Source organism: Camarhynchus parvulus, chromosome 10 (assembly GCF_901933205.1).
Source record: "Camarhynchus parvulus chromosome 10, STF_HiC, whole genome shotgun sequence".
Classification (NCBI taxonomy): Eukaryota; Metazoa; Chordata; class Aves; order Passeriformes; family Thraupidae; genus Camarhynchus; species Camarhynchus parvulus.
The window spans coordinates 2,326,607-2,354,579 of NC_044580.1; the positions used below are offsets into that span (position 1 = coordinate 2,326,607).

The 27,973-nt window shown below is 44.0% G+C and overlaps 1 protein-coding gene across 13 annotated transcripts in view; it reads right to left on the reverse strand.

The window, feature by feature from the left end:
- The window catches only part of MYO9A (myosin IXA), a 173,781-nt gene that overhangs the window by 119,427 nt on the left and 26,381 nt on the right, over nucleotides 1-27,973 (reverse strand). For all 13 annotated transcript variants that reach the window (XM_030954924.1, XM_030954925.1, XM_030954927.1 and 10 more), the window contains exon 2: nucleotides 22,002-22,925. In XM_030954924.1, coding sequence (XP_030810784.1) covers nucleotides 22,002-22,844 — 843 coding nt within the window. In that variant the 5' untranslated portion in view covers nucleotides 22,845-22,925. The remainder of the gene's footprint in view (nucleotides 1-22,001; nucleotides 22,926-27,973) is intronic.

Here is a 27,973-nt window from a genome sequence, read left to right on the forward strand (position 1 = left end):
ACTGCAGCTCCTTCCTTTCAAGTGATGCACTGGAAAAAAAGGAACTGCCACGAAACCACAAAGCAAGAAAACAAAACCCCAAAAGCCAAGCAAAGCCTCTGACCTAAGTCCTCTTCCCAAACAGGGACAGTTTTCCTACACAAGTGCAATAATGGGAAAAAAAGCCCAGCTGAGCTGGCAGCCACCAGCAAACACCCCTACAACAGATCCTGGAGGCACAGGCTGCCAAATCCCTACGGTCTGGCCGACATTCCTGCTCCTCTGCTCAGACATTCATGTTTTTGTGAGCAGGGTGGACAACCCTGGGAAGAACAGCCAAAGGCTCATGTTTTCCAGCAAACTCTCATACACTGGCCAGCAAATATTTGGGTGGAAAAAAAAAAATCTTCATCCTAGGTTGAGCTTTGGATTTAAAGGAGCATCCCAAAATGAAGTTGGGAAACTTGGTGTTATTATAGTGTCTCTCCAACTCCCAACATTCATATTCTGCAGCCAAAGAACAAACCTTACTCTGTCAAATGCAGGCAGCAAGTGTCTAACAGGTGCCAGGAATAAGCAAAATCTCCTTATTGGTGCTTCAAATGATTTTTTCATAGCATAAAGACATAAAATAATCACAATAAAACAGTAATAGCAATAAAGTGACCAGCTGGAAACAAGTCATAGCTAAAGGAGGAGGTTTTACATTCTCCCAGTCAGCAATACAAGTACTGTACGCAAGCACTGCAGTGGGAACAAAGCAGCACTGATGGAATGACAACAGATACCCATGGTGACCCATTAATGTATATATTTCAAGGGATGACTGAGGAGGGTATAACCTATATAACAGGTTATATTATGCATTGCAACATCAAGCCATATCATGATTTCCTTCTCACCTTATATAATCCCCTTATGCAGAGCTGGATGAAGTGCAGTGATGCAGTACAAACTGCAGCTGCAGCAAATAAAACTTGTCTGCCATTGCTAGAAACAGCCTCACACAGTGCCAGGAGCACTGCTGCCTTCCTTTACTTTAAATAAAATAATACTGCAAATAATGGAGTGAGAGCAGCCCCGCGGGGAGCTTTGGGATGTTGGTGGAGGAGCAGACAGACCTGCCCTGGCAGCCCCAAACCCCAAATCCCCCCTGGCCTGGGCTGAACTCAGTGTGGGCAGCAGGGGAGGGGAGGATTCTGTCCCTCTGCCCAACTCAGGTGAGACCCCACCTGCAGAGCTGCCCCAGCCCTGGGGCCAGCACAGGGAGGACACTGAGCTGCTGGAGAGAGCCCAGAGGAGGCCATGGAGATGCTCTGAGGGCTGGAGCCCCTGTGCTCTGGAGCCAGGCTGGCAGAGCTGGGGGTGCTCACCTGGAGCAGAGAAGGCTCCAGGGAGAGCTCAGAGCCCCTGGCAGGGCCTGAAGGGGCTCCAGGAGAGCTGGAGAGGGACTGGGGACAAGGGATGGAGGGACAGGACAAGGGGGAATGGCCTCTGGCCTTCCACTGCCAGAGGGCACGGTTAGATGGGATATTGGGAAGGAATTCCTGGCTGTGAGGCTGGGCAGGCCCTGGCACAGGTTGCCCAGAGCAGCTGTGGCTGCCCCTGGATTCCTGGAAGTGTCCAAGGCCAGGTTGGATAGGGCTTGGAGCAACCTGTTGTAGTGGAAGGTGTCCCTGTCCCATGGCAGGGGTTGGAACAAGATGGGCTTTAAGGTCCTTCCAACCCAAATCATGCTGTAATTCCACGATAATAAACAGGTAACAACATTCTCAGCACCACATTTGCCTATTTCTTCTCACATTTGAGGCTTTTGAGCCTCCAGAGCTCCTGATCACTTGAGTCTCATCTGCCCTGAAGCCCCTAATAAAGAAAATATAACTTTTCTATTTTCAAACAGTAAACCATTTTAAACAGTCACATATTTCAGTGCTCTGCAGAAGATGGCAGTAAATTCCTGTCTCCAAAACATCTCCTGGTTTTAGAGCATGGAGCATTACATCCAGCTGTAGAAAGCCACCTCTCACCTGTGGCTTCACATCCCTCCCAAAGTAACATGGTTTGGGTCTTTTTGGCCTATTATCTTGGAAACATTAATGTTTCAAATGACACAATACACAAACCAAGTCCTACTTTTTAAGACATAATTTCATCATACAAAACCACCCACAAAGGACACTACATCCTGGGAACACTTTGGGACAAGGTTTTGTCGCGCTCTTGTCGCCGCTGACAGCTCTGGCAGCACTCGGCCTTGCTGAAGCTACGACTCACTGATTTCAGGAGCTGGTGATGACAAGGTGCCATCACCCGAGCCTGACTGAGGCTCCCACTGCCACACCACTCCAGGTGGAGCAGCTGTGGACCCTCAGCCCGAGGGCAGCTCTGGAAACAATCCATCAGTCCTGGGAGGTTGTCTTGAAGACACAACCCCAACCCCAGGCGGAGCCACAGCCCCTGCCCAGCACAGAAATTAAACATTGCCCATTGGCAAGAGCCTCGTCCCTTGCAGAGGCATCTTCACCAGCTTCCACCCCCTCCTTCCCAGGCATCAGCCTCAAATTTAGGGAGAGGGATTTGGTCTGGTGGACAAGCCTTGGATACTCTCCAGCCCCTGGAGGAAGCCTCTCCAAGTCCCTTCAAAACTCCAGTTTTTTACCCTTTTTTTTTAATATAATGATTTGACGTGGGGCCATAAATGTTTGGAAATGAAGTTTCAACTTCCTATTGCATACTTGGGTAGCCAAAAAAATGCTTAAAAGAAAACAAAAAGAAGAAGCATTCACTGCACACTCCGGGCTTGATATAAGTTTTCCTGCAGTTTGTCACCAAAATTAATGCCACAAAGTAAAAGGCAGGAGAAAGTGTCCCTATCGTAACACTCCCCATCTGGAACCTCTTAGCAGAGGCACAGAGCCCTGATGTATATTTGACACACAGTTTTTCCTGCTTTTCCCAAGAGAAATATGTGTAATGAAGAAAAACAAAAACACGTTAGGCAGCAACCAAAACATACCAGTGTAACCCGAGCCTCAGCTTGGCTCCCGCCCCTGCTGTCTTTCCTCTCAGAGCTCAGCCACTTTCAGCTTCTTACAGACAAAAAATCATCCACGCTCTCCCCTCCAACAAACAAAAACCAACCAAATCAGAGCTCTGTCATTAAATCAACACAATAAAACCCACGTTTGTTTTCTGCCACGTAAAAAATCTCTTGCGTAAAGAGAAGGTTAAACGTGAATCCACACATCTCAGCCCTTCCTTGCTTTTCTGTGGGATTATATAAATAATCTACAACTCCTCTTGACACAATTCCAAAATTTCAAGCGCCACTGAGCAGCAGCATAAAATTTCCGTGCCTCGTATGCAGTTTGGATGAGTCGCTTCCACCGCGGCAACGCTGCCGGGCTCGTCTTTTCCAGCTTTTGTAATGTTTCAGCAGCCACAAGCAGCTTCAGATGTCTGACTGATCCATAAAAACATCTTTTTCCCTTATTTACACAGTTCAAATGGTGAACTAAGAGCTTGAAAAGACTTATTAGTAAGTGTTGGGATGGACCACAACACCTGCAGACCGAGGCATAGCAGTGAAAAAATTATTATCTCATTGGATCAATGGGAAGCATTGAAAAGTAATTGTCTTATCAGGGACCAGAATATTTGATAAGCATCAGGAAAAACAAGAGCTGGCACTGTTTTTTTTTAGGGAGCAAAAGAGAAGTCTCAAAAATCAGCATGTTCCTATCAGATATTTGTGTTAGGAGAGGGCGTCTGTTTCCAGCCGTTGGGTAAAGCCAAACAGGACAATTCAACAGGTACTGCCTGTCACTTCCCAGAGGAATCAATTGGGGGTTTCCTTGAGGCCACCATGGAGAGGTTTTTTATGAACTGAACCAGGTTCCTGGGCTGGGGGTAAATCTGACACCAGTGCATCCATTCCCTGCAGAGGAGGAACAGCTGTGAGGCGAGCACGGAGCAGCTGATGCCCTGTGGCACGAGATTGGCACGGTGCTGCGATTCTGCTTGTCATGGGAGAGTCTGCAGGCAGGGAAGGAGCTTTCACTTCCAGGGTTATCCTGCCAAAACCACCTATTTAGCTTTGCACAATGTTCCTTAACACTGCCAAGGCCGGTATTTCTGAGAACAGAGCTTTGGGGTTTAAAGGACAAGAAAATCCATCCAAAAAAGGAAAGCCCTGAATTAATGGAATTAGGTGAAATGTGGTGAGATTTTATACTCCAGCTTTCCACGTCGCAGAAAACGTTTCAAAACCAACACGGATATTTTTCTGCTGTCCACCTCTTCCTAGCCTGGCTCTGCAAAATGCCGAATGGTTGGGATGGATGTGAGGAGCGTGTTTTCCTTTTCCTTTCCGGCAAGGGCAGGAGTCAAACCGAGCCCAGGCCTGGTGTGCCAGGGCAGATGTGCTGCCAGCATGCCAAGGATGCAGAGGCCTCGCTGCTCCTTCTCTCTGCACCAAGATGAGCAGCAGCTCTTCACCATCCACCTCAGCCAAGCAGGAGAGACCATGAAGTGGGGCCTCAAAGAACCTTCCTTCAATTCCATGTTTTCATGGATGTATTAAGAAATGTAGTTTGAGGTTTTATATTCCATGGAGGGACAGGATTTTTAACAACACTTCAAGTATAAATTTTTACACATCCAATCTCACTGCAAGACTTCCAGGAGCAAAGAGCCAGCCCAAACCACCCACTCTGCATTGATTTTGCCCAAAATGGAGCAAACCAGAGAAAGGAATGCAGTCCTGAAGCTCCATCTGGGATCTCCCCCCACCAACTGCTGAGATCTTTCCAGATGTGAGGAGGGCAGGGAAGGGAAGCAGGAGGAGGATGCTGTGTCACTGAGAATGTCAGAACAAATTAAGTCTCCAAAGGCATTTAATTGCATTTAAATTTGCCATCTCCTTAGTCTGTGTGCATAATATTTTAGGAAACATCAGCTTTTCAAACCTTCCTGCCCTCCAGAAGAACACAGGATAACATGTATGTGCAATAATGCATAAATAGGACAAATATTCCAAAGAAAGGTGTATTGGATGAAGTGCTGGTGACCTGCTGTGTTGGGAGCTCTGCACAAGTGTTTCCCACTACAGCTGCCAGCAGGAGAAACACAGCAGATACACTTGGAGAATCCACAGGGGCATTGCTTGCCGGAGCAAACGGCAAACCAGACTTTGTTATCCAATTAATTTCATGTGAATATGCAAGGCTCTGTCAGAGCACACACTCATCAACTTCCCTCTCCTCTGATTTCCTGATGTGCTGGTTTCCAGCACACAGGTATTGTACATCTCATTTCTTTTAACACCTTTTCTGTTTCCTTGCCACCACACAGCCTGACAAACCCTCTCTGATTGTTCCTTACTCTGATGATACTCAGTCCCTCTCCATCCTGGTGTAACTAAAAACATTTACAACTCCCCTTGAAGAAATTTGCAGCCCCTCAATAGTAAAATTCAGAACATAATTTCTTCGTTCAACCTTTGAAGAATCACCACAGTGTGTTTCAACCTTTTATGAAATCTTCTGCAATTAAATATATAGCAAATAAACTAAAATCACAACCTGATGTTGGCATCAAACTAACTGTGATAGGACACAGAAAGGGGTGGGAAATTTTGTAGACAGATGTAAGAGTATCTTTAACCAGCCTGACTGGAATAGCTGGAAAACCCAACCAGGATTTGAGTGCATGTCTTCTGCCAGGCTGAGACAAACTGCAAAGCTCAAGTACAAATCCAGAGCATTTCTTCTCAATGTAGCAAGGGATTCATTGGTTGAACTTAATGGGAGAAAAGGATCCTCAACCAGAGGAGCCCAGGGATGTGAAAAGGCAGAGGAAAAACAAGCACTCCCTGTGCTGAGTGGCAATACATAATTTATAATCCAAACAAAACCACATTTCCATCTATTATTTGGAAGTGAGTGGTGACCTAACACACAGCAGCACAGCACAATGAAGAGTGAGCCGTTACTAATTACACTTGGTTTGTAAAAACGAAGGGAGAAGCAGCGTTTATTTGCAGGAAAGGAGCTGTTGGCACTCTGGCATTTGCTCCAGGAGCAAGGCTGGAATGCTGGAGCATCCCTCCCTGCAGGGCCAAGGGCAGAACAGAGCCCAGAGGCACAACCCCATCACCCTTGCATGATAGAGCATCTCCAGAGGGTGAATGCCTTGGATCACAAGGACTGATCCAAGATATAATTTTGTGTTCTCAATAAAAAATATAAGAACACATCCAAACCCATTGTTTTGATGTCCTAAATGTCCTTTCATACGGCAGAACAAGGGAGGTGATGGTTTACAGGATTTTAGTCAAGTTCAGACCTGCCAATGAAAAACAGGCTGGAGGGAAACTTAGATCCAGATCTCACATTTTCCAGCACCTATTATCCACCTCCAAAGCCATTATTCCATAGATATAGTTACTGCTGAGAGGTGACAACTTCATACACCACCCAACTCTCAATATGATGAAAACAACAAGGACATGATCACTCAAGTAGCCAAAATATCTCCACAAGTATCTCCTAGAGGGATAAAATCTTGGAAAAGATTTTGTAGGTGTAGAGCTAAAAGATCCCTCCCTTAAATAACAATGCACACATCATCCTCAAAGTGGGAATAAAGCAAGGAGCTCAACCACTCTTGTTGCATTTGGGATGATGTGATTTTATTATTTTTTCAACCTTCTTTATTATTATTTCTTTCCATTTTGCAATAAAAAATGCATGTGGGATGTAGCAGGAATCACTGGATTGCATCTGTTTATCCTGGCTGGGGAAGATGGGGATGCTGCTCCCGCTGGCTCACTCAAAGCAGCTTTATAAACCCCAACAAAAACACCATCAGTGCGAACTAAGGAGGGATTTGTTTGCATCTTTCAAGAGAATATTAAATGTATTTCTTTATTGACCTTAATCAGCAAGTAAAACACTACATTAAAAAATTAAGCTTGTGAAAACAGCATTTCTTCTCTAAATAGATCTGCTTGCAGTTCAGGAGGAGGGTGGAAAAGGAAACTAAAACACTGACAGAAAGGAAAACCACAGAAAGAAACCTTTCTTTCTCTTGCTGAGCCTCATCCTCTTGTTTATAACTCCCAAGGAGAACAGCAGCACGATTGTCCTACCTCGTGCTGGCTGGATTTCAGCAGGAAGGCTTCGTTCAGCCGGCCTCCGGCAGCCGAGAGCGAGGCCTTTCCCTGACCATCTCTCTTCTTTACTGCTCCTTCTTCCCCATCTCCCGCCTTGGATGGCATCCAGGATAGGGGGGCTACTGATAACTCAACAGCTTCCCAGGCTAAAGTCACAATAATAAAAAAAATCCAGGTGGGGGTTGAAACAAGGCATGGAAAAATAATCCCACAGTATCAAGGGCTGGACCAAAAAAAAAGGGGGAAAAAAGGAGAGAATTGGTGCTAAGGAGCTCTAAAATCTAAGTTTGATGATCAGTGATGCTGAGAATCAACATCACCTTCAGAGATTTCCACCTGTACTCTGCTGTTCCCTGGGACGTTTGGCACAAATACATGGGGGACGCTGTTCCCAGCTGTATCAAGACCCTGATCCAGCCTACAAACAAATGGTTCGGGGGTTGGTACTGCATTTACAATCCTTCCACTGCCACTTTAGAAAATAAATGCATCAAAGTAACTCATGTGAGAGGCAGAAAGAGGGAGGGAAATATCCACATTGAATTATCCACACATTTACATCCTGACTCACTGAACTGTTCACACTCTGCATCCCTTTAACCCCATCTCTGGCACCAGCCCCCCACAAGACACACAAAATTAAACTGAGTTGATTGCATGGCAAGGAGTGGGAGAAAAAAAAATAAAAACACCATGATTTTTCCTGAAAACACTCTGAGCAATTACAGGTGCCCTGCTCCAACTGCATCCTTGTCCAGAGAAATTTGGCTCACAAGAAACTGAAGTGTGGATCTGGCAATCAGGGGTGAAGTTGAATTAACTGTGGTTTGAATCCAGTCAAACCCATGAAAGTCCTTCCAACCCTGCCCATTCCATAGTTCTATTAAGTGCAGTGACTTTTCTCAAAGCAAGAAACTTATTAGTAAGCTCAAACCTATTTTCTATTTTGAATTTCCAGTTGAAAGCTTGAAATTTAATTAAACTCCTTGGAAAAATTAGTGGTTAAGATCTTATGACACGATAACCATGAAGCAATTTAAAAATTACAACCATTAAATCAAAATATAGACTCATGGCTCCTTCAGTATTTGCTCTCACAGATCCTCATGCCTTAAGCCAGGAGGTGAGACGTCCTGCTTATTCAAAAAGCTTCTCCCAGCTCCATTTCTCTTGCCAAACTGATACAATTAACATGGAAAACCAGAAATATTTTGCTTACTCATAATTCTATCTTAATGAAGCTTTCCCAGCACCAAAAACCCACTGAGGGGAAACAATCTAACAACCCACAAGAGTGTTGCAGCACAGATGGAACAAAAAGCCTGCCTATTCCTCAAGCACCCCCTGCCCAACAGGGTCAATCTGCATGGAGCAGGACAAACACTCCATTTGCTGAGAGCTCATGGATGTCTTTAAAAGCCCAGAGATCAATAAAGTGCAGTTAAAAAACTTCATCCAGGGGGGCTCTAATGTGATGGGGATTAAGCAGATGCTGACCCATGCTGCTCTAAACTTGAAAATGGACCTCCATGACAACCTTATTCTGATTTAGTGGGACAGACAGAAAGAAAATAATGCATTTTTATTTCATATTTCTATAACTCATGCATATCTTATATTGATTTTGTATTTTGATATCTCATATGTTGGATTTTATTAATATATCTTGTACACCTATTGTATATTTATTTTCTTTCAATAGATCTAATATTTGCCAATTTAGGGAATGCATTTTTATTTTAGGCTAACATGATGCAAAACTGCCATATCCTTAACCCCAGAGCAAGCACGGCCACTGAACCAAGGCCACTCCCATCAGTAAAATCCCCTCTGTGCCCCAGTTTCCTCCTGACTCATCACCTGGGGGATGCACTAAAAATCAGAGTAATCTGAACTCATGTTATTTATCATGTCAAGCTCTTCCAAGGAAAAACGTGGCGCTTGGCCCTCGCTAATCGCGCTGTCCATTGGATGATGCCTTAACTCAAGCATCCAAGCGAGCGTCCACTCTGTCGATAAACCCTGCTGATAAATCTAATTAACGCCAGCTGAAAACCAGGCTAACATCAATAGTTGTCTTTTTTTTTTTTAAGCATTATGTTTTCTTCCCGTTTCATTGAAATGATTTGGCTTTCCTGCAGCAGATGAAAACCAGATGTCGCAAAGCGGGAAGGGCTGCGCGAGCCAGCACGAAAACCCAGGACTGCAACAGGCAGGTCGCACCCATTCATTACCCACATATTTCCCTTCTGCCAGGAGGTTATTTCTATTGCATCTCTGTGATTACAAATATTATAATTGTGATGTAACTCTAGAAAGCCCCGGGTCGTCCCTCGCAGCCCAGGGCCGCACGCGAGCCGAAAGGCGCCGGCAGAGTTTCTTTGTGCTGTGTAAGCACTTTGGAAAGCCTTAATGCCAATATTATGCTTTGTAATCCCTCCTGGAGCAGCCCAAACCCAGGATTAATCCAGGTTTAACAGCTCTTGGATGCCCACTTGTTACACTGAGACTGTTCAAGAAGGCAAGGAGTTTGTGTGCATGGACACAAGGCAATTTAGGAGGTTTCACTGTGCAAAATTGAAGGTGCACCTCCATTCCCCTGATTTGCAGCACAGGGTGGAGGAGCAGGAGTTGGGTTATTTATCATTTTTAGCAGCTACATGATGCAAAAATGGGGAGCATTGGTGCATTACAGGTGCATTTAGACTGACTGGTTATATGCACCAGCAATGGAAAGGGCAGGTGACCCTGTGCTGAATTTTTAGACATATTCTCCTAGCCAGAAAGAACTTTGAAGTTCCTTCTCTTTCCACAATATTATTTTTTTTAACAATTTAATTTTAATCTAACATGTCCAGCAATAGAATATTCTGATTTAAAGCAAACATCCAGTGGCAGTCTGGACAGGACATGGGAGCAGATCTTTCTGTGCTTCAATTTGCAAGAAAGAAAAGAGAAGGAAGGGGAAAAATAAACCTTGTGCTGGATTTGCAGCACAAAAATCACTGCCCAGCAACACTGACAGCACTGGTGGGAATTACACATCATCAGCACCCCAGAGTTGAGCAGCTGCTATTCCAAGGAATCCACTGAAATTCCTTGAAAACTGGCTTAATTCATATGAATTTCACATCACAGTGATGTAGCCATGGACTGGAGCAGCATCTCTGCTCATACCAAACCTGCAACAAACCTCACATTTCACTAACAGATGCACTAATTAACATATTGGACAAATTTCCATTGCTAAACACTCTCCAAAATATTTTAACTATCCATCACAGCTGTGCTTTTCCATAGCATAAAGGGTTTACTTCTATTATAGCTTGAGAATTAAATTAAAATAAAGCTTTTTACATTCACATTAAGCCATGACCCAGAGAATGCAACAGGGTTTTACCTGAGTAATTGTTTGGGGATTTTATTTGACACCTGAGATGTTATATTATTATTGCTGTTGGTATTATTATTAGTAATAGTAGTAGTAATTATGAACACCTAGGACACCAGCAACATGGATGTTTTTGTATATATGTATATAGATATATTGCTATTACATAGATTATTGTAGGATATATTAATATATATATAAATTTGGAGTCACCTGTAATGCAGATTTTTCTTTGTGCTTATATATTATTACACTATTATTACATTACATATATTAATATAACAAATATTATTACAGATGTTATTTTGAACTTCTTTGACACCTGCAGTGCAGATTGGAGGATGTGTGTATATATGTAACTACATATAATTATTATTATATGTATTATTATGGCAGATATTATAATATAAAGATTATTTTGGAAATGTATGTGACACCTGCAATGCAGATTTGTGTGCTTTCATATAATTAATATATATGTCAGTATTATAGGAGATACTAACACATTTTGTTATTATTACTACAGGAGATATTAACTTATATTATTATTACTATAGGAGATATTAACATAGATTATTATACAAGTTGTTGTTGTTGTTGTTTATGTATTTGATTTTGATATGACACCTGCAATGCAGATTTCTACGTGCTTGTGCATGAAACATCCCAAAAGTTCCAAAATCCCATGGCAGGTTTTCCTCTAGCGCTTACTTGGAGAAACTAAAACGAACTGCTCATTATCATTTTCCCTGGATAGCACATCCTGGTGCTGGCCATCACCCACAACGAGCAGAGAGGCTTTTGCAGGCTGATTGTGTGCATTCATCCACTCCTGATTACAGCTCTGGGGAACAGCACGGAGCGGGGGAAATCGAGCGATCAGGGACGCGACGGACGAAACAAAGAGACGGCGACGAAACGCCAGAAAACAACTCCCAGGTTGGGTTTGGCAGCGGGCTGGGATTAGATCACTGCGAATCCTGGCTTAAGGAAAGCTCCAGCGTGAATTTCCTGACTAAGGTAAAAAAAACCTGGCTCAAATTTATGACCTGCTGGCAAGGTTACCTCTATCCCAGAGGCCTCCAAATACCAGGAACACTCTGGCCCAGAAATGCAGAGTTCAGCCTAATAATTCAAACACATTCCTCCGAGCATCGCCAGCTCCGCGGCCGTAGCCTTGGAGATAAAGACAAACTCCGATGTCTCCAACTCCACATTTTTCAGAGCCTTAAACTAAACCAGAAAAGTGTATTTCCAAAGTTTGCAAAGTTCTCTTTCAATGAAGAAGTGGATATGAGCCTTGTAGAGAAGGTTGTTTTAAGGAGACAACGCCAAATCTTCCCTATCTCCATCAGATGGAAACCACTCTACCTGTATTTGCTGAACAACAAAAAAATACAGCATTTTCTGTTCCTCAGGACTGTTTTCCAAATCTCCTTAATTAAAGGATAATTCACTTCGTACATATAAGAAGAAAACCTTCAACTGAACCCTACAATTTCCCACAGGAGAGACTCAGGACTACTCCTTACACCTACCAGCCTGTATATAGAATATTTGGAATCCTGAGAAATTTCTTCAAAAAAGGATTTTGTGTTATGAAATCTGCTTCGTCTCTTTTTCTTTTGTTTCTTCATTTATTTCTTTTCCATTTCTTCTCCAAGCACATCAGATGCTTTACTGAAGTCTGGATCTGCTCTGCTTTGGAAAGCACTCAAGCAACAAATATTTAGGAGACAACTCCCAACCAGCCCACCAAACCAAAACTTTGCTCCCCAAACCTGCTGTTTCTCAAAAAAACCTTTTTGATTTCCTCAATGATAAAGCAAATTAAGTATAAACATTTTATCGTTATGTTGGATGTGAGCATTTTTACCCAGCTGCTCTCATTCTGCTTTGGTATCCTTCACAGAGATCCTTGGCTAAGATTTTTCTCCCAGTTAAAAACCTGAAGTCAATCTGCCCATTTTGGGACAATCAGTAAATCTTTGGTGTCTACCACAAAGTCAGTGCACAGGAATTACGTTCTTTTGTTCTTATTTCCTCCTTTCAAATGAGAATAGCGTGGATCTGGACAATACTAAGAAAAAAATTATTTAAAAAATTACATTATGGGCAGAAATTGCTCTACTTTTCCTTTTTTCATTTTTTAAAATTTATATACATATATATTTTCTATAACTATAAATAATGTTTTTCATAACCGCCAACAATCCTGATTTGTCTTGTGCTGTGCTAAATTTTCAATTATTTTAACCCTTATGGCCATTGAGTGAAGGTGACCCCAAAACCACCCATTCAGACTTAGTAGATGAAGATTGTGCCAATTTAGGAGATCCCTGAGCTACAACTCCCTGCAAGCAGTGGGACTAGCAGGCAAGTCTCATCCTGCCTTGCCTCATGTCCTCCCAGGCTGGGATGAGGATGAGGTGAAGCCTTCATCTGTGGCAGCACAGAGGAAGACCTGGCTCTCCATGGCTCTTCAATCCTGCACAGGAGGTGCTTCCCTTCAGCTCAATGCTTCACGGGAGCAGGGAGCGATGGTGGGACACCAACTACCCAGGGACAGAGAGCTTTGTTAACCTGCTGTTTATACTTTATATGTTGAAAATAAATGATCTAAAAAAGGTCTCCACCATTTGAAACTCTTTAGATTCTCCTTGTCCTTTCATCTTCCCTATCACAGCCTCTGCCCAGAGAAGTCCAAATCCCCAATCACAGTGACAAAGCCAAAGGCTCAACTGTCTGGCAGGACGTTGATTCCTCATCCATCTTAATTAAGGGAAGAGAAGGGAGCTGCAATCTGCTGCTGCCGTTAAGGCAGATCCCTCCTGCAAACACAGCAAACAATGATTTTATTTGCCTACTCTGAATTGCTGCCATGAGCTCCTGTGAGGCTTGTGCAACATGGGATTGGGAGAGGATTGTTCCACCGCCCTCCGCCGAGCTTTAACTTAACCTCTACGTAATATTTAACCTTAAACAGCAAACAAATGGGGAGCAGCTTCCTGCCTCTGTCTCCTTTTAACTGAGTCCTCTTGGATTTGGCAAAGCCATTGGGGCAAATCAGGAGGCACTTAGTTAAACTCCTTTATATCCTTAAGATGTAGAAAGAACAAACCTGCTGTAGAAGAGGTGGACAACAATGCTCATCCCAAAAATTCCTGGGTTGAGGCATTTTCAGTGATGACCATCGTCACACTCCTCAGTGAAAGCACTGACTTGGAAAGTAACAATTACAGGCATGAACACCAGCTCAACTGGAGGTCTCCTAGTCCTGATATGTCAGTATTCTTGGTGCAGCTGTCACATCCCTGCATAGATGGACCAAAATATCAGGTTTGCTTCTTTCTACGACACCTCAGTGTATGAATCAACCCAAGTATGAAGTTGTCTCAGTCCCTCAGTTGCTGGAATTATCAAGTCTATTCCCATAGGAATCATATGGGGAAAGAAGATGTACACATTGCAGAGCTGTAGTTATCACAGAATCATGGAATCACTGAGATTGGAAAAGACCTCTGAGATCATCAAATCCAACCTGTGATCACCACCTTGTCAACCAGACCGTAGTGTCATGTCCAGTCATTCCTTCAATGCCTTCAGGGATGGGGACACCTCCTTCCTGGGCAGCCCATTCCAATGCCTAATCCCATCTTCTGTGAAGAAACCCTTCCTAATGTCCAATCTGAACCTCCCTGAGGCAGCTTAAGACAATGAATGTCCTCTTGTCCGGTCCCTTGTCTCCCGGGAGCACAGGCCAGCCCCCAGCAGGCTGCACCCTCCTGTCAGGGAGTTGTGGAGAGTGGAGCAGGAACACCAGAGGCTGCAGAGATGAGGAAGGGCCTGGAGCATCTCCCTGCCAAGGAGAGGCTGAGGGGGATGGACCTGCTCAACCTGGAGAGGAGCCCTCAGCCCTGGGTGTCCCTCGGTGGTGTCCCTGTGTGCAGGGAGGGGCAGAGCAGGTCCCAGGCTCTGCTCCAGGGCCCAGCAATGGCACCAGAGCCACAGGCAGGGACAGAGCTCAGGAAGCTCCACCTGGACATGAGGAAGAACTTTTTCACTGAGCAGTGACTGAGCACTGGACAGATTGTCCAGAGAGGCTGTGGAGTCTCCCTCACTGGAGATATTCCAGAGCTGTCTGGACACAATCTTCTGGCCTGTGCCCTGGAACAGCCCTGCCTGAGCAGGGAGGTGGGTCCAGGTGACCACTGTGGTCCCTGCCATAACTAACCACACTTTCTCTGTCCCCCACCCTATAAAAATAGTGACAATAACAATTTATTGTTACAAGGAGCAATTCTTGCCCTATAAATAAGAAGGGGGAGCCTGTCTCCCTCGAAGACATGGAGGACAGAGTCAGAAAATCCTATCTGCTCCCTTGGGATACAATTTCTGAGCTCAGTAGGACACTGGCATTGAGCTGTCAGGAGCGGGATTTGCTCCTGGGCCAGCAAACCCAAATGCTCTCCCAGAGGTGTTTGGGGGACAACATTCTCATTCTGGGCCCAGAAAAGCCACAGGGATGGCAGAAACCGTTAAAAAAGCCCAAATTTGTGAAATTACCACCAAAGCTGGGTGTAGTCCCCGTCCTACAAAGGCTCCTTGTTCCCAGGCTCTTCTGTTCCCCACCAAGGGCTGCAGCACAGCACCCACCTGGCACCCACCCAGCACCCAGCCCAGCGTGTCAATTCCCATAGAAGCTACCCAGCCACGCAAAAAGTCAAAAGGGTCTCAGTAAATGCTCCTGAAAACAAAAAAAAAAAAATCTGTATTTTGACAGGGAGAAGGGGGAGGGGGAAGAAACAAAATCCCTACTAAGGCATTAACTTCTCACTCCATGACTAGAAAAACATGGTGCTGTATTAACTATGCACATTAGGAATAAAAAGTCCTTGTCTTGGTTATTAAGTTTTCATGGAAGCCTTACTGAACAGCAGCAACATGATCTCTGATTGAAAACATTATTTATCAAAGTGCTACATTATAATTACAGCATTTGTTAAATAGAGAGAAAAAGGGAAAAATAAGATGTCAGAAAATGGGCCCTTCCTTCATGTCTTGTTAAATGTGCACCTTGATAATCAAGTTTTACCAGAAAAGCTGAATACAAACCCAAATAACAGAAACACCGGTGGAGTAAGACAGAGAAAGATATTTTTAAAATGGTATTAGAAAGCAAATTGTTCTCTAATACCATATAATACTGAGCATCATCTCAGTTTGAATGAACATGTGGTCCCTGCCAGGGTCAGATTCAGGGTTATTTTGTATAGATACATAAATATTTATAGAACCTGGATAGCCAGAGATCCTGATATTAGTGATCCATAAAGCCTGGCTATCTAGAGGTCCATAAAGTCAGGATGTCTTGCAAGGTGAGTGCTCCACCCAAGAAGGGCAGGGTTTATTTGGCATTTCCCTCCTGGAAACAAAATAGCTCCTAATTCTTAAGGGTGGAGAAAAAGCAGTTTCATATAAACCTGCTTTAATAACAAATCCATCTCCCCACTGTCATCTCAGGGAAGGAACATCATTTTTTGTCATTCAAGTGCAATAATCTGGACTTTGGAGTAATGAAATATTTGCTGAAGATAGCATGTAATAAAAATAATAACAATATTAGACCCAGGCACTGATACAGCCCATCTGGATATGGCAGGAAGACTCTATAGTGAAAATACTGAATAATTCAGTGTCAGAAATAGGGATGAACAAGATGCTGTTTGATACCGAGCCTGAAACTGTAAAACCTCCCCAGCTGAAGAATCCCAGCATTTTGCAAGCGCTGGTGAAAAGCAGTTGGTGCCTGAGCCTTGCTGTGGGAGTCCTTTGTGTCAGGCCTGCACAAATTCTTCCCACATTAGGCATCAGCTGGATAATCTCCGTGTGCTGCTCTCTCTCTAACCTTTCCAGGCACTGGGGAGGCAAGAATGCAGAGGGAAAAAATCCTGGCTGCTGTGTTCACACCTACCCCAAACTCAGATGGCAGAGAGGTGATAATTGCACATATCATAGGTTAAAAATGATTAAAAGCGAATAATGAGCAGAAGAATAAATATTCCCTCCCCCCTTCATATAAATCCATTTTTTTTGATATACAACTTTTAGAGCCACACAATACAAGCCAATTACTTAAAAATCACTGTACTGGAAACTGAACATTGTGAACTGAATCAGAGAATCTATTTTCTTTTGTTAAATCCATTTTAAAGGAATTTGGTTACCTCCCATTAATACTATTTCAAATAGAGGGTAAAAATGTAAACATACTTAAATTTTATTTCCCATTAATACTGTTTCAAGCAGGAATAGAGAAAAAAAGGGAATATAGTCAAAGTTTACATCCCATTAGCATTGTTCCAGGCAAAAATATGAATATGGTCCATTTGCATATGTCATTCCTCAGAGGCAAATAACGGTGCCCTAATTCCTATATGAATCAAGCAGCCCCTTATCCTCATTCCACAGCACAGGAGTTAAGAGTGTGGCATCTGCCAGTGGAGCTGGCTCCTACCTAGGATAACTGCAGGAGAAGCAGCAGAGGCCACATGCACAGGGAGCTTTGGCCCCTCTGTGTTGTCCAACGCTACCCGAACCTACTGGAAGTGCAGGACACGCCTGATCATTCCAGTTAATTGATTTTTCTAACTCGACTCAATGGCTCTTTGTTTGGCTCTGGAAACATTCAGCAGCATCCACTGCAATTCCAGCAGTGTGGAGTCGTTCTGCTCACACCTCACAGGGCTGCGCCTCCAGCTGCCAGGGCTCAATTCAGCTGGGAGGACCCTGCACATTAGCACAAAGTCCTGGAAAATAACATCCAAAATCTTCTAGATGCTGCCTGCATTTCCCTCTAACAACCCTACAATCAGGATTAAGTAAATAAGAAAAAATAGAGGTTTCAGCTTCCCAGGCCTTCAGGTGGCAACTCTGACTTCCCCACAAAAGCAAAACACACACATTGCACAACATTGCTCCAGAAACCAAAAAGCAACTCCACCTGATGTTCCTAAGGTTCCTGTGCAAACCACCACCACTGGGAATGCAAATAGCAGGGCCATGTCTACAGAAAGCTCCCTGCAGTTCTTTCCAAAGCAATTCAAGCAATCAATTCCTTTTTTTTCTGGCAGAGATGCTGCAGATGCATATCAGCTGTGAAGGGCAGCAGCAGCTCCCCTTGGCCACCGCCTGTGCTCCGAGGCCTCTCCCAGGAACACAGCTCTTGGCTTTTTTTTTTTTTTTGCTTTTTTTTTTAAAGCAACTGAGAGATCCCCACTGGGATGTCTGAAAAGGCAAATAAACAGCTGCTCAGACAACACATCTGCTGTGTGTAGCTGCCATGGCTGTACTCCTGTGACAAATGAGATGCTGAGAAAGGGACCGATGGTAAAACAATCTGGTGTAGACTCCTTTAGACCAAGGTTCATCCAATGCCTGTCTGAGGACCTTTGGGCATACCTGAGCCAGGGAAGATTTTCCTACTTTTGCAGTTTTCTGCAGAATTCAAAAAAGATTAGCAAGAGGTAATAAATTAACTTGCATTCAGAGCTCCCCAGAAAGCTGAAGCATGGTCCAGGAGGATGGAGAAGGACGCTCACAGGCTGTACCATGTACCAGTACAAGGTGATGATCCCATCCACATCCCACCTCTAAGGGTTACAGTCCATAAAAACAAGCTGGGATTCCAAAATAAAGTTCATCTGGATGTTCCTAGCTAATATAATTAAAGAGAAAACAGGGTTTTAAAACACTGTTCCAAGTTCATATCAACAAGTTCCCTAGATCTGGGATAAAATATCCCTGCAGGGATAAAGCACAGTTCTCCAGGCAGAGCACAATTGAATCATGGCATGATTTGGATTGGAAGAGAACTTCAAAGGTCATCTAATCCAACCCCTGCCTTGAGCAGGAACACCTTCCACTAGACCTGGTTGTTCAGCCTCTCCAACCTAGCCTTGAACGCTTCCAGGGCTAGAGCAGCCACATCTTTTCCAGTGTGAAGAAATTTTTCCAAGCTGAACCTCCCCTGGCACATCTTGAGGCCATTTCCCCTTGTCCTCTCCCTTGTTCCCTGGAAGCAGAACCCAACCTCCTCTGGCTGCTCCCTCCTGTCAGGGAGGTGTGCAGAGCCAGAAGGTCCTTCCTGAGCCTCCTTTTCTCCAGCTGAGCCCCCCAGCTGCTCCTGGTGCTCCAGCCCCTCAATGCCTTGTTGAGGTGCGGCACTCTGGGCTCCTGATGGAAGATCAGGATGAGCAGAAGTCATCTTCACCTCAAGTATTGCATGGAAGTCAATCAGAAACAGAATGGAACTGCAGCATGTGGAACTCTTCCTTAATTAACTACACAAAATTACAGGTTTTGAGAAGCTCAGTCTTGAAACTAAAGAGCCAGAGTGCAAAATTTTAGTAAGCTCAGCTCTGCTGGAGAAGCAGGTCCTTATAGGGCATAATGTGTTTTATAAGAAAATGGGGAGAAACTGAGGAAAAATATAAAGAAAGTCACCTGTTCTTAAAAAAATTGGAATCTTGTTATTAGATAAAATAGTATAAAATGTCATTTCTCACAGGGTTATAAATAACAGTGCCCTAATTCCTATATGAATCAAGCAGCCCCTTATCCTCATTCCTGTACAGGAGTTAGGAGTGTGGGATCTTCCAGTGGAGCTGGGTCCTACCTAGGGTAACTGCAGGTCTGGCACCCACAGGAGAAGCAGTATTGGTATTTAAGGAATATAACTTATGAAAGATCATATATAAATCTGCAAGTATTTTAAAATATCATTTATCACCAAGAGAAGCATATTGCAACCATTCCAAGGAGCACCGCTACAACAAAATGTTCCTATTAAATCCCAGCAGAAGAAAAAGAAAATCCATAGGATTTACATCAAATACACTTTAAAAGGACACGCCTGGTCTCAGTACACACCTCAAACTACATGCAACTAGTGAATGATGTCACTGTGTTTGGAGGGCAGTAACAGCTTGTCTTGACAGCCATCCCCAAAAGTCCAATTTGGACAAGACTCAGGAATCTCATGCAACAACAACAAAAAAATCCCAAACAATAGCCCGAAGCTGTTCATGAAAGGTAAATTAGGAAAACAGAGAAGCTGCAGAAAAAACAAAAAATCCTGATTTTGCTTCACTTCCGCTCCTGCTGTGTGAGCACGACAGCAAAGGCATTCCCAGGAACAGGAGGTTCCATGCACTTGTCCTGCCAGAGACACTTTTCAGGCAGAGAAAGAGATCAATGGGTCCAAGTGAGCTGTTGGTTGCTCCATTTTCTAAATCAGAAGTCGCAGCACAAAGAGCCGTGTCACTGCCTCTGAAGGACAAACCTGAGCTGAACACAATCTGATCTTAAATATGCAAAGGGAAAGCAAAGGGAATGCAGAAGGTGTCTGGAGGAGAGATGAAGAACAAAGGAAAAGAAGAAAAAAAATCCCCAAAAGTTTGGCATCTAAACTTCCAGAGTTTATTCAATTTATTCCAACCACAACTTAAAAGGTCAAATCTGCAAACACTTTGCAGACTAATGCAGCCCAAAGCTCTGCTCTGAAGATCCCTTTCTTGGGAAATTCTAGAAAGAGAAGGAAAAGCAGAAATATAGCCACTTTATCTTTCAGGCTGCCTGATTTGTGACTATTTGGGACCAGTGCTGGCAGAGCAGAAGAAATTCTGGATTACCCCCACTTTTTCCAAGAGGCCTGGAAGCAGACACAGCACAACAGCAGCCGTCCAGCTGCTGGAGTGAAGGAATGCAAACTTCTGTTCCAACAGCAAAAAAAAAAAATATAACAGATACGATTCAGGATTTTTTTCCCTCAAAAACAGCTGCAGATCTTGCGAAAGGAAAACAAAAGGCTGGAGTGCATCCCTGCCCTCCACCTCATCCCAACACACACTACTTGCCAGCTTTGAGCAACCTCAGCTAGAGGAAAGGGAACCAAGGAGAGGAACTACAAAGTTGTTTTTTAAAGGAAAAGAATATTAAGAATTAGGAAGGAATTCTTCCCCACGATGGTAGAGAGGCCCTGGCACAGGATGCACAGAGAAGTTTCCAAGCCCCATTCCTGGAATTATTCCAGGCCAGGTTGGACAGGGCTTGGAGCAACCTGGAATAGAGGAAGGTGTTGCTGCTCATGGCAGGGCGTGGAATGGGATGATCCCTTCCAACCCAAACCATTCCATAAATGGTCCCCAGAAGTGAGTGGCCACCACCAGAGCAGGATTCCCAGTAAGCCATTTGTGATGCCTCTCTCCATCCAAGAGCCAAGCAAATAGACAACCTATTCCTGAGAAAAGTAGAATCTAAGAAAAAAGTCAATTCCCCAAACTTCCCTCTACCTTTCTTTTCACAGAGATCTCTCTTCCCCACCTCCAGAAATCTAACCTAGACAGACATGCTCCCTCTGACACTGCTAAAGACAACTATAAAATGACCATGGTCCAACATGACACATTAAGCAACAATCAAAAACTAAAGAGCATGGAAGTGTTTCAAATAAATAACAGGATTGCAGGTGGAATAACAGGACTGGAGGTGGAATGCAATAGTCTTCATGCCAGTTTTCTGAAATTAATGTGGTCACTAATGTGGGTCACCACAGTAACCACCATTAATTACAGGAGCCTGGTCTGATGTTTTCTCATTAACTCCAGAGAGTGAGAGGGAGAGGATGCATGCACCAAAAACCTCCATGTATCATGGCTTCCGAGGACAATGGCATGGCTGAAGCTGACACATCACCCATGTGCAGATGGGATCTAAGCAACAAAATTCTAACCGGCAAAGCGGGCAATTCCAAGGAAAACCATCTCAACCACTATGGGACAAACTCATGACAAATTAATTAATGAATGCTGGTATCCCACTTCAGAGTTTCATACCTGAAAAGTTGATGGCCAAGTTTATCTAACCTCTCATACACAGGAAGAGTCCTCATAAAGTACCCAATAAGTGGCCAAATCAAGCACTCATGGTTAGAAAACACAATTTTGACCATGAAGGTGACCTTTGATTTCTTCCCCAGCTCAAAGAAGCTGACTGCACAGAAACTCCATAAATACAACATTATCAATACATTGTGTGCAATGAAATTCCTTCTCAATATACTAGAAAATTGCTACTGATAATTCTCGTTTCCATTTTCCCACTGAGAAACCACCGAGATAAACCTGCACTGAGAAACACTTGAGTGAAAACAAAGCATTAACAAATTTGGCAGCAAGCCATCTGCTGTACTTTTGTTTTTTCCTCCTTTTTTTTGGAAGCAGGTAATATTCTATAGGTGGAAACACAAGTTTCTCTCATTGCTAATGCTGTTGTCACTTTATTATCAGTATTTAGCAGATAACCACAGAGTTAAGTGTCACAATAAAATCCCAACTACTCAGGTTTGGTTTTTTTCACCGTTAAAACATTTCCACACTACTATCGTTTCCATCTTACCTCAAGCACTGGGCCAGCTCCAAGAATAATCTGTTCTACTCCACTGGCAAATCCCTTCTGGCTGAGGGCGGTGAGGTGATGAATCAGAAAGTTGGTGCTCTGTGTCTTTCCCGAGCCGCTCTCTCCTGAAATCACGATGCACTGGTTCTTCTTCCTCTGGAGCATAGCGTGGTAAGCCACATCTGCCACAGCGTAAATGTGGGGCTCCAGCTTCCCCAGCTGATGGTTATCGTACATCTTCACATACTTGGGGTTATAAATAGGTAGGAACTTGAAGGGATTAATAACAATGAGGATGCTGCCAACGTAGGTGTAGATTTTTTCCTGCTTGAAGCGGTTTCGGAGATTTTCCAGGAGCGTTTTCTCGTTCAGGTCCGGCAAACCGCACAAGTCATCGTAGTCCTTCTGCTGGGGCTGGGGGAGGAAGCCCCTCTCCACCATCCTGCGCCGCTCCTCCGTCACCCGCAGCCAGGACTGGAGGCTCCCGTAGTGGATGGAGCCATCCAGGTTCTTCTCCCGCAGCAGGAAGCGATAATCCTCGCCGCTGATGCGGTTCTCCAGCGCCATGCGCGGCCACAGCATCATGCGCTGCACCGGGCAGTCCGTGGGGTTGAGGATCCATTCCTCCCCTCCAAACTCCTTCACTTCGGCCAACACGTAGCATTTTGTTTTCTCGAGCTGGAGTTTGTTGATGAGCGAGTCGATGACCTCGGCGGCCGTGGAGGTTTTCCTGGCGGTGATGGGGCAGTAGATTGTCCCCTCTGCGATGCTCCCGGGGTAGATGTGCAGCGTGTACTCGCTATCCTCAAAGCGTCGTCTGCCTCCAACATCATTTACACTCATATTGGATCCTGTCCCATCAGTCCCTGGGCTGCATAGTCAGGACTGTGTGCTCTATCTTGTCAGGTCATCATGTTAGCAAGGCTGAAAAAAAACCAAAATAAAAACAGTTAGGTGTTATCATACAATATCCCAAAGCTGTAGCAGATAGCTAAGCAGATATTCAACATCCAAACACTACACACACACAACACAGCCTCTCCCTACTCCCCCTCCCACAGCACCTCAAGCTTTTGCTAATTTTGTCCCCAGTCTGAGGGATCAGAAATACCCTCTGATTTTCAGCGAAAATTTTGTGAGCAACACACCAGAAAACCTCCTGAATCCATCTCATGGGTGTGTGGTACTCAGCACCCACAAATTTTAGCTGCTAAAACAAAATGACCATCACCTTCCCCTGCACACCTGGCCCTTACTACAGATGCATTTTTCCATGGTCCTGTGCCAGTGAAGAGGAGATAAACTCCTTTCCTTCCTGTCCAGGAGATTTTGAACCCATGATGATTTCATCAACAGCACTTTTTCCCCTACCAGGTCACCCTTTTTCACAGTCCATATCTCACACTGGATACGAGTTATTGCAACCAACTCCTTTGCTGTCTACATTGCACTTTTTATTTTTCTTGTACTGCTGAAAACCAAAAAAACCCCATCTCTCTGGCAATGAAACATCAAATGTGCAGCTGATTTCTCAAACTTCATCACTACAAGAAGAGAACACACCACCAGCAGCCCCAGATAAAAGCAAATTCAGAGTTAAAGGGGCCCAGTTCTCCACCAGTTCTAGCAAACTCCAAACTGTCCTGGAAGACGTTAAGAGTTACTCCAATAGAAAGACAAAAAGGAGCTAGGGAGAAAAGCAGGACCCTCAGAACCAGGATCTGGGCAATCTCGTGGCAGTGACACCTCATACAGATTAAAGTTTACATGGACACACATCCTAATGTTATTTATAATGTTGAGTTTTTCATTGAGCACTGTCCCACTGGAGCAAGACCTCACAACTATGACAGTTCCTTCCTGGCATCAACAAAATGCTCAAAAAGGGTCAAAAAAACATGATGTCAAAACCCACAACAGGTGTAGGGAACTTCAGATATTTGATGCTGGCAAGAGTATTCACTGCGAAAGCATTTCACTGGTCACCCTGTCCCTGCAGTCTCCCCCAGGTTTCCAGATCCAGGACCTTCAGTCCAAGTACAGCCACCCTCATCTCCTACATCCACTCCAAGGCTGGGATTTGGAGAATTGTTTCATTTCTGAGGTCCTCAAATGAGCAGCACTATTTTATGCTGTATTGTTTCTCGCTCCAATATTTCATTAAGTATATTATCCCCAGCCACGCGCACTTCAAAGCCCAGAAATGAATTTGTCCCAGTGAAATACATCTGGCAGAGGCTCACGGCGCATTGCTTGGTAGCAGGACATACATTATGCACCGGGAAGTGTTCCAGCTGCTTTCCTATGGCTTTACTACAGGCACAGATGCAGCAGGGATGATGTCAGGGAAGTGCTGGGCTGGGCTTGCTTTGTGTGGCTCTGCAGCTCCAGCATCAGCTTTTCATCAAGAAGGGGTGAACAAACCCCCCCACTGTACTTAAGCTGGGTAATTCCTCACTCAGATTTTACTTCAAAGCTGAGGCCAAGAGGACTGGCTATTTTTATTGATGTTATCAGAGCGTATCCAAGACTGCTGACTCACGTGAGAAGTGCAAACAGGACTTTAAGTTGCTTACCTTGAGCAAACTGACCTCGCCTCCTCCCTCCTGCACACTCAATAAATACGCAATAAAGCACCAGGCCACTCCAACCCACCCACCCAAACATCTCTAGAGATGTTTATTCTGCATGGAATTGGTAACAACAAACACCTGTGCCTTCTGAATCCAAACAGCTTGAATCCAGCAGGGTTGTGAGCCAAGCATGAACCCCATGGAGATGCTAAAAGCCTCAGCAGCTCTGGGGACATAAAAGAGCCAAGTCCCATCCCCAAAACCACTCAAAGAACAGAAAGCAAAGGGGTGTCAATTCGAGCCTTGTAAATCCCAGGGGTGCCACAGGGTTTACTGGTAACAACCTCAAACATGGCTCAGAGTGTTGAGAGAGGTCAAGCAATGTTAATGAAGTTAATTGGTTGTGGTCTCCCGTGCCCTGCTGCACATGAGCCTGGCCCTGGCTCAGAGTCCAACACACCTTGTGCATGCAGTCAGCTTTCCAAAGCATTTTGGACAAAATAATGCAATGAAATATCCATCCTAAGGTAATTAGCATATGTCAGGGAGAAAGGTTCTCCTAACAACTATTCCAGTGACAACTATTCTATGTATTAGATATTATATGACTTGAAAAAATAATATTTTTGCATTTAGACATAAAGAATTAAATGGGATCATGAAAAGAAATACACAAAGTTTATATTGTGTCACCCATTAATACTTCCTCTGTGCAGTATTTTAATTAAAGGCCTTTTGAGTTACTACATGCTTACATTTACAGGTGAACATATAAAAATGATGCTACATTTCAGTCATTTATACATTGTTGCCTATTGCAAACTCCTGGGATCACTCTGGCCAAATATTCATGGACTCTGCACACCTATGAAAGGAAACATTTAAGGCATTTTAAGTCAACACAGATTCATGGAATGGTGTGAGCTGGAAGAGATTTTAGAGCTCATCTCGTTCCACCCCAGCCATGGGCTGGGAAACCTTCCACTAGACCAGGGTGCTCCAAGCCCCATCCAAACTGGTGTGGAACACTTCCAGGAATCCAGCCACAACTGTCCTGGGCAGAGCCTCACCACCCTCCCAGCCAGGAATCCCTTTCCAATATCCCATCCATCCCTGCCCTCTGGCAGTGGGAAGCCACTGTCCCCTTGTCCTTGTCCTGACCATCCATCCCTTGTCCCCAGTCCCTCTCCAGCTCTCCTGGAGCCCCTTCAGGCCCTGCCAGGGGCTCTGAGGTTTTCCTGGAGCCTTCTCCTCTCCAAGTGAGCACCCCCAGCTCTCCCAGCCTGGCTCCAGCCTTCTGACCATATACTTTCAGCCTAATATTTTCTATTTTCCTTTTCCATTTTCTATGTTAGAATGAAGATTCTTCTCAAATTAATCCTGAATGCTGACTTTGCTCAATTTTACTACACTAACATAATTTTATTTCCAACATAAAAAAGCACAATCTCTAAACATGGTTACAAATTAATTATATTACCTGGGTTCTCCTACATAATAAAATCAATTACTGTTTGCAAGGGGAAGGCTCAGAGGGTCCTGATAAAACTGACAATAATAATCTGATTATTAGCAGGTTGACAGAAAAATAATAAAACTGACTGCCAATTAGGCTTTGTACGGACATTAAACATGTAAATACTGGTTGATTTTTACATTCTACGTGATCTTTTGCTGTATGATCACAGTTTAATACACATTCAGAAAGACCAGCCTCAATACATTCATTTTCAGGGATAGTGTGAGCAGCATGTGGCAAAAATCCAAAACAAACTGTCCACTGGAAGCATCCAAACCCGGCATAAATAATCTGTGACAGCTAAAGCCTGAAATCATGTGCAGAGTTTGCCAAATACCGAATGATTTGGAAAAAACAGGGATCAGTGTCAGCATTGAGGCTGCTAAAGGGGCAATTCTGGAAGCAAAGTTCACTGAGTTTATTATAACATCCCCTAACCTGGCAAGGGACTACACAAACAGGGAAACTTTCTCCCCATTCCCAATCCTCAGGGTTTGGTTTGTTTCTTATCCATCCACCAGCACCTCCTAACACACTGTGCAGGGCACTAATTCCTCTTTGCCAATCTAAACACATTTCACTGCTTAATCTGAATCTGTGGGCACAAGATGTTTGTCCTGTAGCAGCCAACAGCCTCGTGCTGCTGGTACCCAAAATAACACCTTGGTGACATCAAAACTGACACCAGACCCACACATCTGGGCCAGCTACACACAGGAGAAATACCCAGGTGGAAGCTCAACATCTTGGTTATCATTGCACCTTTTCACATGTCAGTTCCTTTCAGAATCTACATAACACTTAACCCTTTTATTTTATCATCTTCCTTTTCCATGCTCCCCCATGTTTTTCTCTTCCCACTGTTTGCTGATGGGAGAGAAATGTAATTATTGTCACTTAATCACCTATGTGGGTCCCTCTCAAAGAACCTTGTGTGCAGGAGCGGTGGTACCCAAAACACAGATTTATGCAAGCTATTTTCATCCAAAAGAATGAAAGTTCTATCACAGAGAGTTCTATCTCTATCACTGAGATTTGGAAGCATTACAGAGATCTTGGAATGGTTTGTTTTGGAAGAGACCTTTAAAGGTCATCTAGTCCAACCCTCCTGCAATGAGCAGGGATGTCTTCAACTTGATTTGTAATCACAATTCAAATTTATTTCTTAAAGGAAGATAAGCTTGGATGGAGAAAAATATACCCATTAGCACTCCAGGATAGTCCACATGCAGAAGGAAGGCCTTTTGGCTGAATTTCAGAGCAGTTTATTTGGACTGAGGTACCTAAGCAAGATGCCAAAGCAGTGAGAAAAATTAAATTAGAACAGAAAATGAAAGCAGAAGTGGAGACACATTCTCAGAGGCTCTACAGCAACACAGGACCCTGCTGGACCTGGCACTGAACCAAAACAAAACCCTGCAGGCACCAGCAGTGAAGAGACAGAGGCAATGGCAGCAACATCCCAATGACACATCTGACTGTTTCAGGGGCTTCTTTCCTCTCCCCTTAAAATTCTCCATTTGGTCACAATTCCTTTGAAAGAAAGAAATTCTTCCCCTTTGATAAACCTGCTTTGTATTGTTCAGAGTTCAAGGCAAATGTGAGTGAACATAAAAATTTGGTGTCCTTTCACTTTCTGCAAACCTAAGTGATTTTGAGTTAAACCTCCTTGATGGGTTAACCCAAAAACCTCAGCTTTGAGTTAACTCAAAACTGTCCCCAGTCCAAGTGAGATTTGTAAACTGGGGTTTGGCTGTTATTATCAGGAGCCATAATGAAAGGAGTGTCAGCCCTTGGACAGTGTCAATCACTCAAGCAGAAGGGAATTTTTCTGGAAGCAAAGATGCCTGTACAGCCAGAGATGCCTACTCAGCCTCCAA